Genomic DNA, 18,744 nt, shown 5'->3' on the forward strand with positions numbered 1-18,744 from the left:
GTGTGTGTGTGTGTGTGTGTGTGTGTGTGTGTGTGTGTGTGTGTGTGTGTGTGTGTGTGTGTGTGTGTGTGTGCAGGGTTTTAATCGCTGCGGTGATGACTCAGCAGGGTTAATATTAAACATGCACAAATTATCCTCCGATGAAGTACCTAATCTTCTCAGACTGTGCCAAGATTTATATTAGACGTTATACAACATGTGTTACTGCAGCAGAGCCCTCCCGGGTTAAATGTAGGATTTGAGACGTTCCCCTTGTGTTTATAGGCGTCTTCTTGCGGTGTGCTTACACACCCCGATACGGAGTCCACCGTCGAGAGCCATCCCCCTTGGAAAATTACAGAAAATTACCCAGTGCCGGTTGCCTTGGCAACAATAACAACCCTTAATTTGGGCCTTTTCTTCGTGAGATGCCAGAGGTGTACGACAGCTGAAAAAAAGCTCTAAGATGTCAATCACCGTGCTAAATGGGGGGGTGGGGTCTTGTTCACATTTGTTACGAATATTTTTTTTCCATTTCAACACGTTATCTTTTACTCCCTAACATTTTGGAACGTGGCCGGAAAATTTCCATGATGTCTTTTTTTTTTAAATTAATTTTTTAATTTTTTTTATGTAATAAACACTTGTTCTTTTATAATTACACTAATTTCCCCACACTCGTGAACTGAAAGCCTAATTAGCCAATAAACACGCAGTGGCGTGTAGTTACCGAGGATAAAAATCCGTCCCCCCGCGGCGATCACACTGAAGAGATTGTGTCAGCACATATCGGGGGAACGTAATTCATAAATATCTTCTATACTGCAGCGTTAATAAAACTGTGACCGTTTTCAATGCGCATTCAAAACCGCAGCATAAACAGCACACAAGCACACCACGGGGCCCGCGATGCAATATTAGTTTTTATTCTAGGGTGGTTGAGGAAAAGGGATGTTTACCTCCCGTGCTCGTATGAGTTTCAATTTAAAAAAAAATGACGCGTATAGGCACAACATAGAGAAAGTGATGGTGCTATAATTACTCTAAAAATGTCTTCCCTTGCGGAGAAGAAGTCCTGACTGGTACAACGGGAGCATCATAACACAAGTTGAATATTTGCATTCGTGTGCTTAAATCTCCAAACAGTGAGTCATTTTGTCATCTCTTTGCACTTCAGCCCGCGGGCCCGAAAGCACTTCTGTGCCGCTTATTACAGTTAGCTGAGCCAACCACACAAAACTACAAATGACTTTCTCTACCTGAAGGCAACACTGAACACTCTCGAATTGCAAGTAGTTAATTATAGGGGTACAAATCAATTACGTATTATCGTCATTACTGACTGTTCTTATCGATTTGTATTAATGTATTAATTGTTCAGTCTAGGAAAGTCTAGAAAATGACACAAAGTGAAAAATCCCAATCATTTCCTCAAGGCGACTTCCCCGATGGCTTCTTTTGTCCATCGAATGGAAAAAACATTAAAAAAAAAAAATGTCAACGATTATTTATGTACAATTACGAAAATGGAGAAAGGCAGAAAATCCTCACATTTGAAAAGTTTCAAGTCGAGCTGAGATTCTTTCAGCTTCGCTTGATTTTTTTTTTCTTCAAAACACAGCTTTTTAAAATGAACTACTTATTGTCCTTTTTCCTTAGAAATACAGAAACATTCAACATTGAATTATGAGACAGAAGGTCCCTGATGGGAGCAAAAGTGAAAGTGGCCAAAAACAACCACAAATGACACCGCTGCAGCTCTTTGTAGCCGTTTTCAATCTCTTTGTAGTATTTCTGTTGTTCTGTGTAGTAGTTCTGTCTTTTTGTAGTCGTTCTGTGTCTCTTTGTAACTGTGACGTCGAACAGACACTTCGGCCAGCGGGCCCGGGAGTGTCCAGTGGACCTGTTCGGTAATCCCTCTGTGCACTCAGACGCCGAGAGTGAAATACGTTTTTGACCTTGGCGACGGCGTAAGTTTTCAACGCCACGTCTGTTTTCTATCTGCCTATCAATCTGCCGATCCATCAGGAGCCCAGAGGGGCTGCTGCAGGATGGATGGCGCGTATCTCAGCTGCCACACGGCGAAGCTTAATCACTCCTTCTTTCTGCTATCAGACGTGCAGACGAACTGCAGCTAAGCAGAGAATGCCGCAGAGGGTTTTTCGCAGGCAGCACGGCACTCTGACAGCGAGCCGCGCCTGACGTCAGTCTACATCACCGCTGCCATATCAGCTGTCATCATTAAATTACACGGGGCAGACGGACAAATCCATATTAATGAGAGGACTGTTGCCCTAGATTTAGCTGAGCTAAACGTTGGCGCTCTCTACTCAACCACAGTGCGCACATCCACAAAGTGATGCTGGACATGAGTATTAATTATTAGAGATGTGGTGAAGACCCAAATCTCTGCAGGGAGGAAACGATATATGAAACTTCAGACCTGGTTTGATTTCCTTCTTGGACGGATTGAATGACATGAAGTGAGGGCCGGAGCACAGAAAGTCAAATACGATAAGATTGAAGTTTCTTTACAATCGTGATGAAGACTAGGCAAACCACTTATAGTAGATCGCTTGAATATACAGAAAATGTACAGCACGATATGAGCTCAAGACAGTATTGTGTAATTATTAATAAAGAATTCTCTCTGCCAAGGAATCTTAGCGTTTAGTATGGACCTTCATTGGAAGCACAGCACTAACGATTACCTCATTAAAAGGCATCATAACAACGAATATGCAGGTTTGAAGAGGAAAGATGCTCATTATTATCCCCAAAATGGGCGACAAACATATTCATCAACAGCTCTACTGCTGAGAGAATCCTGGAAATGATGCTTCATTATTATTTGTGCATCTTCACAGTTTGCCACTAACTACTAATTTTAAAAAAAAAGGCCCATTAAGATCCTTCATTTTTCATCCACATCTCGCTCATCATGTCAGTTTCCATAGAACTATCGGTTTCAAAGAATAAACTGAATACGTTGAATACTGAGCGCGATAGTCTCCATTATAAATGAGGTCAGGTGCTTGTTTAGTCATGTTAATGAAAGGAGTCCATCAAAGAACGAAGTAGACAAAACAAATGTAAAGATGAGATGAAACAAAAAAACACAGGTGCTGACTTTAGTCACCTTTGATGTACAAATATATGAAATTTATGTATTTTTTTATTTTACCGCCAAATTATTGGATGTATGGAGCGTCAGCGTGGGCCAACGAAGTATTTGTTGCTCCTGTGACACGCTGGAGCGTCTCCAGAGAAAAAGCGTCTCCCATTGTGACAGCGGGCTTATCGTTTACACGAGCATAATGGCCTAGGTGTCTACTTTCTGGCACCGTTTATTGAAAAGTCTGAACAAGGACTACCATTTTAAACCTCATTGTCAATTAATGACTTCAGAGGTTGAGAGGACAAGGCGGGACAGAGACGGATGGGGGTGAGCGCGGGACACGACGGTTTGTTGTTGACTTTCAAAGGCCACGTGGCCTGAAAGGCAGAAGACAAACAAAAGGGATTAATGTCATGGATTTAATGATTTAACACATGTTTTGTGAACTGATTAGCTGTTTCAGAAGCAAAACTGGGGACGACAGTATCTTAAAGACCTCTTTGGTTGATCTCTACCGGCTTTTCGCTCTAATTTCTAGCCATTGATTGTACATAAAAATGGACGTAGTCTCCCAGAAGTGAAGCAAATGCAGAAGTGCTTTTAAGTGCAATACCACTGAGGGCCACCAGGGGCTGGCTCCAAAAAGCCTCTGACCCCAATAGACTCTCATTTAAAAAGTGTCAACTTCCATCAATACATTTTTTTCCACAAGTCATTATGGTAGTCAATGAACCAATGGGTGACGTCACAGTTGGTTGCCACTTTGTCTCAAGCGCTCCTCCTATTGGCTGGGCTACTCCCAAAACCTTCGGGCCCTTGTCCGGTGCTATCTGGTTTTTCAGTCGTTCTCGTGCTGAAAGACAAATCTGTAGACAATCTTAAGTCTTAGAAACCTCTGATTATCATTTACAAATCTCCCAAAATCACAATGCTTCCATTGCCATCATATTCTTCTTCATGTGCCATTTTGGCAAACTTTAAAATGTCCGTATTGATCCTCCGATGTCTCAGAAGGTACCTTGTACATGTGTGTGCTTTTCAAAAACACCTTCCAATCAATTTGAACTACCTCAGGCAGAAACAATAGATGTGCATACATATTGATTGTTGTTGGAACGTGTTGTATGTGATCGGGTTATGTTTTGCTCAGATTTCTGGTCGTCTGTATACAGATGTGCCTCAAGGATTTCTCACATTTCAGCCTCAATTCAGCAGAAAACAGATGTTTAACCTGCGACATCCTCCAGGTTTCTCTAAAGCAGGAAATAACCAGGAAATGATTAATGACCACGTGAACACGCTCATCCACTTTGTTACCAAAATCGACAATTTAATTCAATTAAATTCTGTTTATTTATCACCAAAAACGCCAAGATAAGTAATTTCACAGCACTAAAGTCTTTATGACAGAACTTTACCACGGAAACATAAACCCAACAATTCAGCATTTCCTACATGAACAAAAACCGGAAGGAAAAACACCAGGAAGGGATAATCTATCATACACATCACCAAAAAGGGTTTGGATTGCCTTCTTTAAGTTTTGCGCCGTGTTTAGCGTTACAGCTGCTTTATTCCGATAAACGCAGGTAGGAGGATACAGCTTTGAAATAGGAGCTTTTAAAGGCAGCTCAACTACCGGCCTTCGTTTAACAGGCCCATTGGATGAAACACGGGATGTCACAAATGACATGCACATCCAAATCAGTTTCTTATTTTCAATTAGAGAATAAAAAGTCGCTCCGTCGTCGCCGTCTTTGAAGTATTTTTTAAGCTCTGCGGGAGCAATATCAGGCATGAAAGCGCGCTCGTCTCTGCTCACATCTGCGCTCATAAAGGAGCAAAACTACAGAGGCGAAGCCAAAAACTAGCAGACCCCAATGAAGGGAATAATAAAGTAGAGGATGCAATTTGTGTGAATTTCGTTCATAATGAGCGTCAGGGCAGAGAAAAGGCTCCTCTCAGCAGAGCTGGAGGATGGAAAATTACAGTTCAGAAAGGAGGGACAGTAACCATGGTGAGTGACCACCTCACTCCCTGATTTCCTCTTTTCACTGCTCAGACCCCATGTGCATCCACTTCAGAGCGCACGCACACACACACGCACACACACACACACACACACCTACTAAACTGTCTGGCAGTGATTTCAGCCTCAGGATTAGCAACCAGATTTGGTTTACTGGCTGCAGGTTTTTTTGCAAAGGGACATGTTGGAAGTGGATATTGCAACCGTAGAGTGTGAACAAAGAACGGGCAGATTTGTATTTATTTTATTTTTTTTTACTCAGGAACTGAGCCTCGGCAGCTAAAATCAACTGACAGGGACGTGAAACTACGGTGCAAAATAGCTCTACTCCTTTCAGATGAAGCTCTTTGTTTTCCTCTCATGCAGAGTGAAGTCTGATTATTCAGCATCTTGATATCTGAAGCGAAGCACTTGCAGAGTCCTCCGCAAAGGTCAGGAGGAAGGACGGGGGTGAAAAGGGAAAGAAACACAAGATGGAGAAGTGAAAACTATCTACTGGGTTAGCATAACACCGCTGCCGTTGATGCTGAGCCTTCTGAGCTTGGATTACAGAAATATGGACACTGTGTTCCAGCACTGCTGCAACTGGTAATAGGAAAACAACAACAAAAAAGAACTAACGGCGCGACGTGGAGCGCTGTTGGCAGACACAGTTTCTGCTTTCAAAAACGCAGTCGGAAAAAGATGCTTTGTTGAGACCTCAGAAAATGAATATATAATCCACCGAAAGTCAAAAATGTCATGATATATAAATTTAAAAAAAAGACCAATTCAAAATTCTCCTTTCCACCATCTGTTGTTTGCTTTTTTTTTTTTAATGTATTTTTTATTTTCAACTGTCATTTTTTATACAGTCTGGTGTTTTCGGAGTGGAGTGGGTTGTAGCTAGGCCTGTGACAAAAAGGGTTTTTATTATGGGTTGATTACAACCTGGTGTCGCGCCAAAGCATGTAATACCCCCGTCAGTTTGTGTGTACCAAAGTTAGAGGTTATTAATCCAGAACTTGTTGGAAAGATTCCTCTAAAAAAAATGAAAAATAAACGCTCAACTTCATGGCGATACCAAAAAAAACTGTCAGAAGACTTCTGAAATCGGAAAAAAAAAAAAAAACACATTATCTGCTGACCACAGATATATGTTAAAAATTGAATGGCAATTTTTGTAATAGTTGATGAGGTGTAATAAGTGGTGATCAAACAAACCCTCCTATGTTGGCCATCTATAGAGCAATGTGACTAGCTTGAATAAAAATGTTCCATTACATTCTATCAAATATTTCGTCACAGACCTTACAGAAACTTCTGCATTATTCCCTTATCAAACCTCCTCAAGTTTACCGTCCACATTTACCAGACGTCTCCAGGTTTGCGCTGCTCTCTATCAAAAACAGGGGAAACAAATTACGCGGTCAAGAACGTCAACAGGAAAAGAAAAAGAAATATGTGACACGGTGCTGGACCCCACGAACACCGTTCCTCCTCTGAAGTCGACCTCCATTACATGTTTGACATTTCATAAAAGGGCTACAGCAGGCAGTGAAATATGAAAGACGGGAGAACCTGGGAAGCTGGAGGCAAGGCTTTTTTAGATGTACAGAGAGCGGCCGCTGCACCAAGGTGCCCTTGAACTTTCAGAAAAATATTAAAAATAAATAACACCTTAAATCTCACCATTCCTGTAGCTACATCAGCAGGTGAAAAAGAAAAAAAAAAAAAGAAGCTAATTTCAGTGTGTTGTACCTCGAATCCAAACAAGAGAAATCAGGACATTTCAACCTGTGTACCAACCTTATACTGTAGGTGTGGAAACTAATTCACTGAGACACCCCGGGAAAAATAAATCCCCGCTCTGCTGCACTCAGCAGGCCGCCGACTTCACGCAAGCCAAACCCTCTCCCCCGTGACGCTAACTGGCCAAAGACCAAATCCCCCAGGTGGCCTGTAAAGTAAACTCTGACGCTGCCTAAAGCTGTTGCGTAATCCCTGGCCCCACGATTTGCTCACCGCTGCCTATACCATGGCAAGACATCACACCTTTAATCTGCACCTATAGATCCTTCAGCCACAGCATGCGGGTGAAGATGACTCCAGGTCTCACTGTGTTGTTTTCGTGTGTGTGTGTGTGTGTGTGTGTGTGTGTGTGTGTGTGTGTGTGTGTGTGTGTGTGTGTGTGTGTGTGTGTGTGTGTGTGTGTGTGTGTGTGTGTGTGCGTGTGTGTGTGTGTTCCTACCTCCAGGACGAGCCACAGCTGATCCCCGCATTTCACATCCTTCTTGTAAAACATCCCAAAAAACTTGACGACATTGGTGTGGTCGGATAGCGCTTTGAGGATGTTGTACTCTGCTTCGATTTCCTCATCGATATCCTGAAAAACAGGAACACACATCAGTTCTAATTTTTGTTCGCCACAAACTCTTTTTTTTTTTTTCTTGCTCACGTACCAAAACTGTAAAAAAAAAAATGATGTTGCCGTCTTTGCACAGAGTCAAGAGAGATATCAATATTGTCATCGAACTCCAGCCAAGAGAGCATAAAATGCATTTAATCACTCGGCTGCTGCTCTCAGAACAAAGTCTCCATCACTCACTTAATGTGGGGGCGAAAATGGCAAATCCAGGACGTTTGAATTGTTGTAATCGCGGCCTACTCTTCTACCGTATGCTGCAGCAGCCCTATAATAAGAGTATTTCACACATAGATGAAGCTGCGAACCGCAGACTCCAATGAACAGCACGATCGAGCCGTTAGCGGCAGCAGAAGGTAGGACGTGCAGTACACCGCGACAGGTTTTGCCTCGTGCCCCCCTGAAAACAAAGAAATGCTGTTACTCCCTGCCGCAGGTTTAATATGTCTGAACCTTAAGTAGCACAACGGAAGGGATTTCAACTTCTCAAATTGCCAGAGGAAAGGCCAGAGAAGCAGAAAGAACCCAGCACAACAAGACAACAAGAGAAAAGTCAGAGAAAAATGTGTAAAAGAAATCTGTTTTTGTTTTTTTTATGGTCTCTCCATAGAGGTGCCATCCATAAGCTGCATTATAGCTGAAAACAACTATTGCTTTTCATTAAAAAAAAAAAAAAATACAAATAAAATAAAAAAAAAACAGCACTGACACAAGAAAAAAAATACACAAGTACTCCTTTGAAATGCCTCAAAATGTCAGAACCCGAAGCTAAGCACACTGCAGCGGTGACTTTTTAATAAAGTTGTACGTTATGTAATAGGTCTATACATGACATAATCAACACAGCAACTCGAAGTCTGAGTTTAACGGATGAAAGCGGCTGTTCATTGAAACTTCGAAATAAACCATCCAGTTTAATGTGGGACACGATGATGTCACTTCTTTTCGAACTGCTCTGGGCTAAAACGCAGAAACAGCATGGCTATAGAAAGCAATAAAGCCGCAGTTTTCTTTTTAAACAGCGAGCTTTGCTGCTGTTATATTAAATTGAAATCTACGCTGAAGATTATAAATGGATCTTTTCTAATTATCCGTTACATTGCTGCTCAGAAATTAAGCACATCTGACTGAGTGATATTCTGTAATTGGTGAATCCCGTCACGACGCAAAAAGTCTCCGCTTTACAAGAAGGATCAGTCCCACACCATCGTGTACCGACATCGTGTACCGACATCGTGTTCCTCTGCGACGTGTCAGCGTTTCTTTGCTTTGGGCCATTTTCTGCTTCTGCTTTGGTGCCAGATGTGTTGTTTTTTTTTGGCTCTGTACGACTAAAGAGGCCCAAAACGATCCGAGTGCTGAATTGATACCACCAGAGGCGGAGATAATGTTCTGGTGGCTGTAGACAGAAGAATAGTTAGAGGAACCTCCCTTTTAATAACCATCCTGCGAGGAGAATAAAGCAGAGCACATCGATGTTTATCTAACTATGTGTCAGACACTCTGCTCGTGATTTACGAGTTAAGCTTCAGAGATCTGTGAACATACTTTCCTGGAACTTTTTACACCTATCGAAGACCTCAACGTAAAGGAGCTTCATCCGCTCTGGAGTTGTTCTACTGTAACTGAGTGAACTCGCGCAAGTATGGTCGCTTGAATATTTTCAACTCGCGCAGATGTGCATCTGTGACTTTTTTTGCGTCGCCCGGAGAGAATTTGCGGACACTCGTGTCTCTGCGTTGACTTTGTATGTAATTGCTTCGTGGGAATAATTCGCTTCGCTTTTAATCTGAACACCCCATTAGGCTGTAGAGATGTTGGGTCTTTGGTTGTTTCTAACTCGGTACGGCTCTCAGTTCATTTTGATTTGATACCAAAGTGGAGTCAGCGTGGACTAATGTAAAAAAGATAATGTAACAAAAACTCTTGTGATTGTAAGACTGACCCGAACCGTGAAAAAACACTGCAAAACTACACACTAAACTTAACCTTAAAAAATATAAAACACGTGCGAACCATTGTGTTACTACCTCAATTAGGTAAAAAAAAAATGCAAGAAAATAACATACAAAATACACATATATGCATTTCGTAGAGACAAAATTCAATTCAATTTAAGGTATTACACAATATTACTGAGGAAAAATGGTAGAAAAATACAAACCAACCAACCAAAAGAGCTGAAAATGTTTTTTTTTCTCTTCTCCGATGCGATAAATGTGACAGATTTTGTTTTATCGCAAGTAGCATTATATAAAAATGTGAACTTTCTACCACTTTGAGACAAAAACAGCAGTAAACTATCACCAAAACCCACAACAGGAAATAAGATTTCTCTCCATGCTGGGCCATGTTTTGTTGATCAATTGAACTGCAATTGATTCCCAAACAAACAGCAACTTACATGGATGGGATCGAGTATCTTCACGGCTGCTTTACTTCCATCGATCTTGCTGAGCACCTTGTAGACTTTCCCGTACGTCCCTTTCCCGATCGTCTCGATGATTTCCCAGGTGTCGGTAGGGTCCGGAAAGTTGTCAAAGACAATGGATTTCCCTGATTGTGGAAACATCTTCAAGAGAGATCTCCTTCAAAACAAAAACAACAACGCACACATGAGTAACGGTTAGAAAAAGAGTAGCAGAAGTGAAGGCAGCAGTGGTCATGACCGACATCCAGCGTGGTCTGCCTGTGCTGTTATTAATCCATGTGGGAACTTGGTGAACATATTAGTGTTGAACTAAAGGAGAGAGGGCAAGTAGATGAATTAGGACCCCTAAAACAGGAGAGGATTTTTTTTTTTTTATTTATTTTTTAAACACTGATGTTTCCTTTCTTTTGAGTGGTACAAATTTTGCTTGGGAATTTAACTGGAAGGTCAAGTGTTTACCTTGAGGATAATCCAGGGTAGCTGGAAAGTTAAGGGTTAATTTTTTAACAAAATAGTAACACTTTCTCAGAGCTGCATGGTATAAAGAATCTGAGTAAATAGCTGTAACCCTGTAAGCTGTAAAGCTCATTTATCTCCCCAAACACAAAGACACACTGGCAGGGAGAACGTGTTCGCCCTCATTTTAAAGTATCAGATGGTGGGAAATGCAGAATTTGAACATCTTTATATGCTTCTTTAATGACTTAGGTTGATGTCATATCTCACTTCTCCTCTGTAAACTGTCAAAGTTTATTTGTGTTTTCTTACTTAAAGGACCATTCAAAGCTGATATCAGGATGACCAATGTAACATTTACCCAACCTCAGATGGTGATAACATAAACACAAGCTCATTAAATGCGAGCGAGTGGAACAACACAATCTTATCTTTGCTTGGGAAAATGAAAAGTTTTGTAAAGCCAAAACACAAATGATCCCACAAAGCAACACCTTTAAACAGAACCTTCCCATAAAAAACCCTTTCAAAGGCTTCTGTCCTTCACAGTCTTGCATCCAACATTGTCAAACAATCACCACAACATTCATGAAACCAAAAAGTTAAAAAAAAAAAAGAAGAAAAAAAAAGCAGTGGAATGAAACTTACATTGTTCTCCCATTAAGACGCGGGGCATTTTGAACAAAACCATTAATTAATCCATTTCTGTGCAAAAGCTGAGCATGGACGCGGTGGCAGGCCTGACCTGGCCTGGCGGCTGTGAGCGTAAACCACAGGGGAGGAGCTAACACAAGCTAATCTCACTAGCAATTCCCCCCGTGCTCCTGCAGCACTGCCGTTGGAAACCATCTCTAAGTGGTAGGAGACAAGGTGGGATTAGCAGGAATTAGCCACTGTTGCAGCATGAGCCTTTCCCCATATAGCCACCCATTCACACTCAATGGAAAGCTGGTTAAAGGCCCTCCAAATGCACAGAGATGCAAAAAAGAAAAAGAAAAAGGTCATTCCTCTTTTTTTTTTAATATTATATGTGGTCACTTTTATTTGTGTTCAGAAAAAAATATATATATATCCACGCAGGGTGCTATCTTTGACTCATTTCCTAGGATTTATTTTATCCAAACAAGTCGTAATCGCGATTATAAATCACTTGGGCCGCGCTACCGTGAATAGATCGCTCCACGCGCCGAGATAAGGGCGGGCGGAAGGGGACAGGGTTCTGCAGAGATATTATCAGTCATTGGCCATGCGGAGCGATTACACTCCGTGTACATGTACCCTTGTGTGGGTAATTGCACTTGTGTTTGCCTAATGTACAGTGCCTAAGTAATGTGCAGACACCTTCAATAATACATCACCGGCTCTATATGTGTCAACACGCTGCGACACATGAGACACGCAGGGCGAAACCTAAGGACCTCAACACTGGACACCTCCAGCAGGAGCGCAGGCTTGAAGGAAATAACCCCTCAGAGGAGACAGCGTGTGTGTGTGTGTGTGTGTTTGTGTGTGTTTGTGTCTGTATTCATGGTCTTATCTAACCTTGTGTGCCCTGGAGCGGTGGCTGGCTGTCGCCTCTCATTAGATGTTTAGGCGATGTGGCATTAACCACAGTCTGTGTACAAGTGCACAAATAATGAAGCACTCCCGAACGACAGGGAATGCGTATTTACCGTATGAGCACATGCGCTACTGTTGTTTCCAAAGAAATAATACTGAAAACTAAAGATGAATTAGGTTAACAAGAGTCCTTAGTGGTAATGCACTTTGATCTCAGTGATGTCTCAGCAGAGGTTTGGCCACTTGAAAAGGCTAATCTGTAACGTTGATGAGTGGGTTAAAGTTTCAGATTAACCTTGGCACAAACAAGAACCTGCTGGTCTACGAGTGGAGATCATCTGCCTCGCCAAACTCATCCCCGTCCAAAAAGCACAATACTCCCACTTACACAGCATGGGTTTGGTAATTTAATACGGTGATCCAAATAGTTGTGAATAGAAAGGCACAGATTAAAAAAAAAAAAAACATCGAGCAAGATAATCCCATGTCAGTAGTTTGTAATTTGCTTGTTTCCAAAGGGCATTTTAGATTGAGAGTTCAGAAAAGTACAAACGCCACGACATAATAATAATCCCCCATTTTTACTGGATGATTCAAGTAAAAAAAACAACAAAAAAAACAATTACGAATAAAAATCTGGGAAAGACTCCATTACCAGCCACTAACAGTAACGTAACTTCTACAGAAGATAAAACCATGCCGCCCTTTACGGATTCACATTTTTTTTGCCAAATCAAAGCAACTCAATATTCATATTTACTGACCTTTGGTGGCGGCTGGTGAAAGAGAACAAAATGAACAAAGGCACATGGCAGGGAAGGATAGAGTCAAGATTTGCACACCTACACGCATGTGCACGCACATGCAGCTCTGACGTCCTGAGCCACTCCCAAAGTTTGCAAATAAGGAAAAACCAAATGAAGTAGCCATGTTTACAAGTGGTAAGCCGACGAAGCCAGAAGAAGCACACACGTGCGGGTTCAGCCAAGAAAGCGCATCTATATAAGCTTTAGTAGCATAGTTTACTGACATAGAGAAGAAGAAAAAAAGTCTGCATCATACTTACTCCTTTCTAAGTGCATGAACATGCTTGGGTATCAGTGGTGGATGATGGTGTGAGCAAGCAAGAGCAGGATTGTTGTTCCTTTGTGCCCCAGCCACCTCCGATGCGCGTCATACATCAGGAAGAAGAAGGAGCACTCGCAAAGCATAACAAAGTTATTAGGCGCAAAGTAATTAGTTTAAGTAATAGGTTTTAGCACGAGGACGTCCGGTCAGCCGACGAGTCTTGATCGTGTCATAAATTAGCCCGGAGAAGACACGCTGGCAACAGGCGGCGCGCAACGGATCGGCGGCAAGAGGAGCGAGTCGGGTGTAGCAGGCCATGACTGCACTGGCCTCGCTTCTCAGCGTCGTTCAGCAGTGTCCCGTTACACACACACAACACACACGCACACACACACACACACACACACACACACACACACACACACACACACACACGGGCCCTGCTGGGGAAAGAGGCGCCGTGGGACCGAGCCAGAGGTGGACCGAGGGTTCAGGTCAGACTGCTGAACCGGCGGTATTTAAAAAACTAAAAAAAAACCTGCTTCACATGATTTCAGTCTGTTAAAGAGTCAGCATTTTTTTTTTTAATTTTTTTTTTTTTTAAATCAACCAATCATTACCAATCACGAATCACGTTTCGAGTCACGAATGACCAATGGGATCAAATTTTCTTCAAATACAACTTCACCTTATTTTGACTTGACTCTTGCCAAATTCTTTCGGTAGCCTATTTATCAGCTAGCCACGCTAACAAACCCACTATAACCCAGTTCAGCTTTTCGCTTTTAGCTCACAACAACAACAACAACAACAACAACAACAAAAAGCAAATAACAACCACTATTTCCACATGCTAACTTGCAACCCAACTAAACCGTTTCATCGTGAACTGGCATCTTCCTGGAAAGCTAAGAAACAAGTAGCGCTCGCTGCAGACCTAATTTCACTGGGTCCGGAAAGGTGAAGCTGGCCAACCTCCACCCTGGTGTAGCTGGAGGGTTAAGCCAACTGGGTCAAGCTCCAGGAATGTCCTTTGCAGTGAGCAACCTCTCATGCGAACACGCAAGGTCGTAAACACCTCTTGTTTTTCACTAGTACCTACAGACTGTATATAAAAGTGGACGTAGCTTCGGGGTCTGAAAAGGGAGCGCCAGTGTGAATCTGCCTTAAAGTGCAATACCACCGACGGCCTTTAGGGGGTTGCCTCAAAAACAACAACAAAAAGCTCAAACTTCTCTCATTAAATACAAAGTCAATACATTTCTTCCACAAGGTATTATGGTGTCATTTGCTAATGTTTGTTTTTCCGGTGGTCCGTCTGGAAGTAATCGCATATGTTAATTAGATATTAGGCCTAAAAAATGCGGTGTGTTTGGGGGGGGCGTGTCTGTTTGATTGACAGGACTGTGTCTTGTTATTGGTGGGCGAGCTAAGCGTCCTCGGAGATCAAGTTAGATCCTCCCCAGCTCGTCCAAATACGGTCACTTCTGGCTTCAAAACAGCAACATGGCGACGGCCAAAATCCAAACTGAAGGTGTCGTAGTTCACAACGGTTCATAAACCAACGGGTGGCCAACAGTTTACTTTGGTGCCTCACTGGCTTTGATGAGATGTAATGACTTTTATTTAGTCAATGATTACATTTTTGAAATGTACAATCGGAAATTGCACTGACGGTTTACGCAGTGGAAACACGTCGACCTTTGACTTTTGCAACTAACTGGCTTCCTAGAAGGTTTAATCCTTCACCTTAATGGATTCTTAACATGTAAAGCTGCACTCTGATTGGCTTTGCACGAAGCAAAATCCCATGACCTTTTCACACTTCAAAACATCATAAACACCGATTCAGTCAGAGACAACAAAGCTTTAACATGTTCGCCCTTTTAATTTCCGGAGACTCTGTCATTAGCGATGCTAATGATGCGTGAAATAAGTTATTTTGCTTTCAACCGTCCTCTTTGCTTACATTAATAATACCTTTGATCTGACAATGCACTGAACACTTCCAAACTTTTGCCCAATTAACAACCGCTCTGTGCGGATTTCATGCCGCTGTGACTTTACTCACTGCAAATTATTGATTCTGCTCAAACTGTCAGAAGCTAATTGCTGCAACAGTGAAGCTGATAATTTATCAAACACACTAACAGATGGTGCAGTGATTATAACTCCCTAAACACTCAGAGGCATTTCTCCCCGTGTTGCTGAACAAATCGGGAAATGCGAGGAAAGGTATTCAGCTAATTGTTGTTGGCCCACCTAATTTCAACATCGGTATGCTTTACAGGCTCTACAGCGGTTATAATATTTTAGTTTCAACACAATGAAGCAGACCTTAAAATAAAGACCTGATTTGATCCTTTAGAGCAGAAGCACCGTTCGTGGTTGTGTCGTCATTAACGACAAAAAGGGCCCACATTTCTTCGTGTTTAACATCATAAATCCTCCACATTAATGATCGTAGCTTCGGAAATGCTTAATAAGACCGAAAAAGACCTGATGCTGTGTTAGAAATGGTAATATATCTAATATAGTTGTGTCCAGTCTGTTGACATTTATGTCCTTTCTGTACAATATCAACATGTTATATGTTAAGTTATGTTAATATATTGACCTACTTTTTACAAGACGGCATGTTTGGACATGCAATTGGACAGCCGATTATTTTATATTATATATTTCATTTGATCCATTTTAGGAGTACATTTTGAATCTTGGCAACTATGGGCATTTGCCCCAAAGGAGGTGTCGACCTGATAATCCTTAAACTATGGCCAAATTTAGATTGAGAGCAATAAGGTAGGAAGTAGAAGGAAGAAGGAGGAGGAAAGGACCACAAAGAGGATGACAAGAGGAAGGAGATTTCACAGACGGAAGAAAAACAAGACACCCGACAAGAAAAAAAAAAAAAAAAAAAAAAAATCAGGTTTAGAAGAGCTGCGATCTAATTTTTTTCAGAGATGAACTACAGGAGGGTCCAGCGCTCTGACCGGACAATAAAGCCTCATCTGTACTGCTTTTTTTTTTATTTATTTTTTTACATTAATATATCTGGGGACCGGTGACGTCTCTCTCCATTAACAACAATTTGTGACTCCTGGTGCCGTCTTCACCCCCCATCCCCGCACCGATGACCCCCGCGCTCTCCGTCCGGGAGGGGCCCCGCGTAATCAACGGGCCGACTTTAAGTGTGGCTCCCTCAAGCACGTCCTCCAGGCTCGGGCGACCGCAGTGCACCAACCTCATTTCCTGCTCCGCTGCTTTACAAATGGCTCCTGGAAGCCGAACCAAGAACAAGAATGGAGACGCAGTGATGGCCATAATAGTCATATGATTAGAGTTGGGCAAAGGTCCAAGTCAGCGTGGAGACTCTCTCTCTGCCCCCCCCCCCCCCCGGCCTCACTGCTTGACCACCTCGATGACAGAAACATATAAATGACAGAGGACATCTATAGAACTAAATGATCTTTTTCAAAAATATTTCTTTTAATCTTTCACGGTTAACAAAATCCAGTATAATGATTTTTTTTTTAAATTTTGTTTTTATGGATTTTGTAATCTCCCAATCAGATTTTGCCCACTTTAAAGATGTCAAGGTCAAATTATAGATTGGTCCACCTCTTTGATGGAAAAGTGAAATATTTTAACAACTATTTGCTGGATTATAATGAGATTTTCTACAAACATTCATGGTTCCCAGAGGATGAATCCTACAGACTGTTGTGATCTCCTGACTTTTAGACACTGTGTGTCGACCTTGTGGGCTTATTTTTTTCATCTGGAAATGAATTTTGATATGACCCTCAATTTGATATGATGAATATTACATTTTATAACCAAATACCTGCTTAGCATGCTAACGTGCAAATACGAGGGCAAATCAAAAGTGTTTAGAGACTGCTCCTGTTGCGCGTGAACAGGGCGCAGCAGGAGTCGGTGGTAAAAATCGCACATGAGCCCCCACCAGTGGTGACAAATCACAGCCACTGTGAACCTAAGAGCTACTGACATGTCAAGTAACGTGAAACGGGACATGAAATGAAATGCTGCCCAGATTTTAGAAGAAAACAAATGAAGAAAATGGACGGTTAGGAAAAACAAAAGTACAAGTACAGATTTAATAATCGCTGTGTACTATATCGGATTGGAAAGATGTTTTTGCCACCAAGAAAACATCAGAATTACTTTTGCCAAACCTGCGATGGAAGTTTCATGAACACATCTAGGTCGTGTAAGAACTTCCTCACGAGTGCGCCGTCTTAACTAAAGACTCTTCTTGCCAAATATCAAATACTGTATAAAATATTGGATGAGAAACCATGTGTGACACACGGCCAAATGTGTGACGCGTTACATAAGCAGTTAATAGGCTTAATTTCCTGACAGGTAACCTACATACTGCTCTCTGAGCCACAGTAGTCTCAACAGCATGAAGGAATCATCCTCTCCGGCTGAAGCTGTACCGACGAGATATCTCATCGTATGACTCGCATAAGATGGCTGCACGATCAAATAATCCTTCTCGCATACTGTAACGTCCTTCCAGTTTGATTTTGGCACATGTGCTAATTTCGTTTCCTTTGAGTTTCTGCGTGTTTTGACAGGCGTCACAAAAGCATAAAGATCAGCAGAACTTTGAAATGAAGATCTGGCGACTTTGTGATTAGACGGGTTTTTTTTATGAATCGTGGAAATAAAAGAAGATGTTCATTCAGTGATCTGTAAGTAAATAAAAAAACAAAACTTTGATCTTTCAAACACATTTTTACACACTCTCTCTAAAAGCTTCATTTTCATTGCTTTCATAGTTCAACAACTCTGAGTGCATCACCGAACGATTATAGAAAACCAAATAATTTGCCCAGAACGACACCAACAAACATAAAACGACCAAACTAAAACAGATATTTAGGTAAAAAAAAAAAAAAAGATTTAATGAACAAAGCGTCTTACCTGAAATTAACGAAGCTCTTTTCGGACATGTTTTCAGCCAACGACTCTGCTGACAGATAATTGGTCAAATGTGTTAGGATTCAGAACAGCGGAGGTGTTCGGCGCAATTATGTCGTTGAAAATGAAGTGGCACTGGACTGGCAAGAAAGTCATTCAGCTTTGTCTCCCTTCAGCCCACTCATTAAACTCCTGCATTGTTCCTGTATTATACACATCTCAGCATTGGGATTTTTGTGGCTTCAGGGCAAAAAAACATTCAACATATTAAGGGTATATGAGAGCACCTAACTTAGACATGTAGGAAACACTACAAAAACAGATTTAATAATTACATTTCTTTTTTTACTTTCAATTTCACAAAGAAAAAGACCCACTAGTGTCCATAAAAGCAAACCAAAAAAAAAATTCGCCATCCAATCTGTCCTGCTTTAGAGAAGCGCCTAAATCTTTGCGTGACCTCAAACCTTCTGCTCATGTGGACACGTTTGACAGCGGGTTTTTTTTTTTTGCTGGGCCGGTGACACACTGGTCCGAATGACAAGCAGCAGTTCATGAAGGTTGATTGATTGATTGATTGATAAGGGTATTGATTTCTCACACTCTTTGTGTTTGTGGCATGTGGGAATCGATATCAGCCCTCATATGGTTTCTGTAACCACCGGAGCGCGTCCTGCTGCGTCCTGCACCACCGTGACAAGGTTACGGATGACTTAAATGAGGTTGACTTAATGTTTTTTTTGTGT

At 41.7% G+C, this 18,744-nt stretch overlaps 1 protein-coding gene across 2 annotated transcripts in view; it reads right to left on the minus strand.

Moving 5' to 3' along the window:
- myo3a (myosin IIIA) overlaps positions 1-18,056 on the minus strand; it is a 54,400-nt gene extending 36,344 nt beyond the window's left edge. For both annotated transcript variants that reach the window (XM_069696452.1, XM_069696453.1), the window contains exons 1-3: positions 18,002-18,056; positions 9,935-10,118; positions 7,357-7,491 (exon numbers count right to left, since the gene is read on the minus strand). In XM_069696452.1, coding sequence (XP_069552553.1) covers positions 7,357-7,491; positions 9,935-10,118; positions 18,002-18,030 — 348 coding nt within the window. In that variant the 5' untranslated portion in view covers positions 18,031-18,056. The remainder of the gene's footprint in view (positions 1-7,356; positions 7,492-9,934; positions 10,119-18,001) is intronic.
- Positions 18,057-18,744: the final 688 nt, after the last annotated feature.

The sequence above is a fragment of the Brachyistius frenatus genome, unplaced genomic scaffold, assembly GCF_029030835.1.
Source record: "Brachyistius frenatus isolate BFR_SWC_R1_liver_20210118 unplaced genomic scaffold, ASM2903083v1 Contig_21, whole genome shotgun sequence".
In the NCBI taxonomy this organism is placed as follows: Eukaryota; Metazoa; Chordata; class Actinopteri; family Embiotocidae; genus Brachyistius; species Brachyistius frenatus.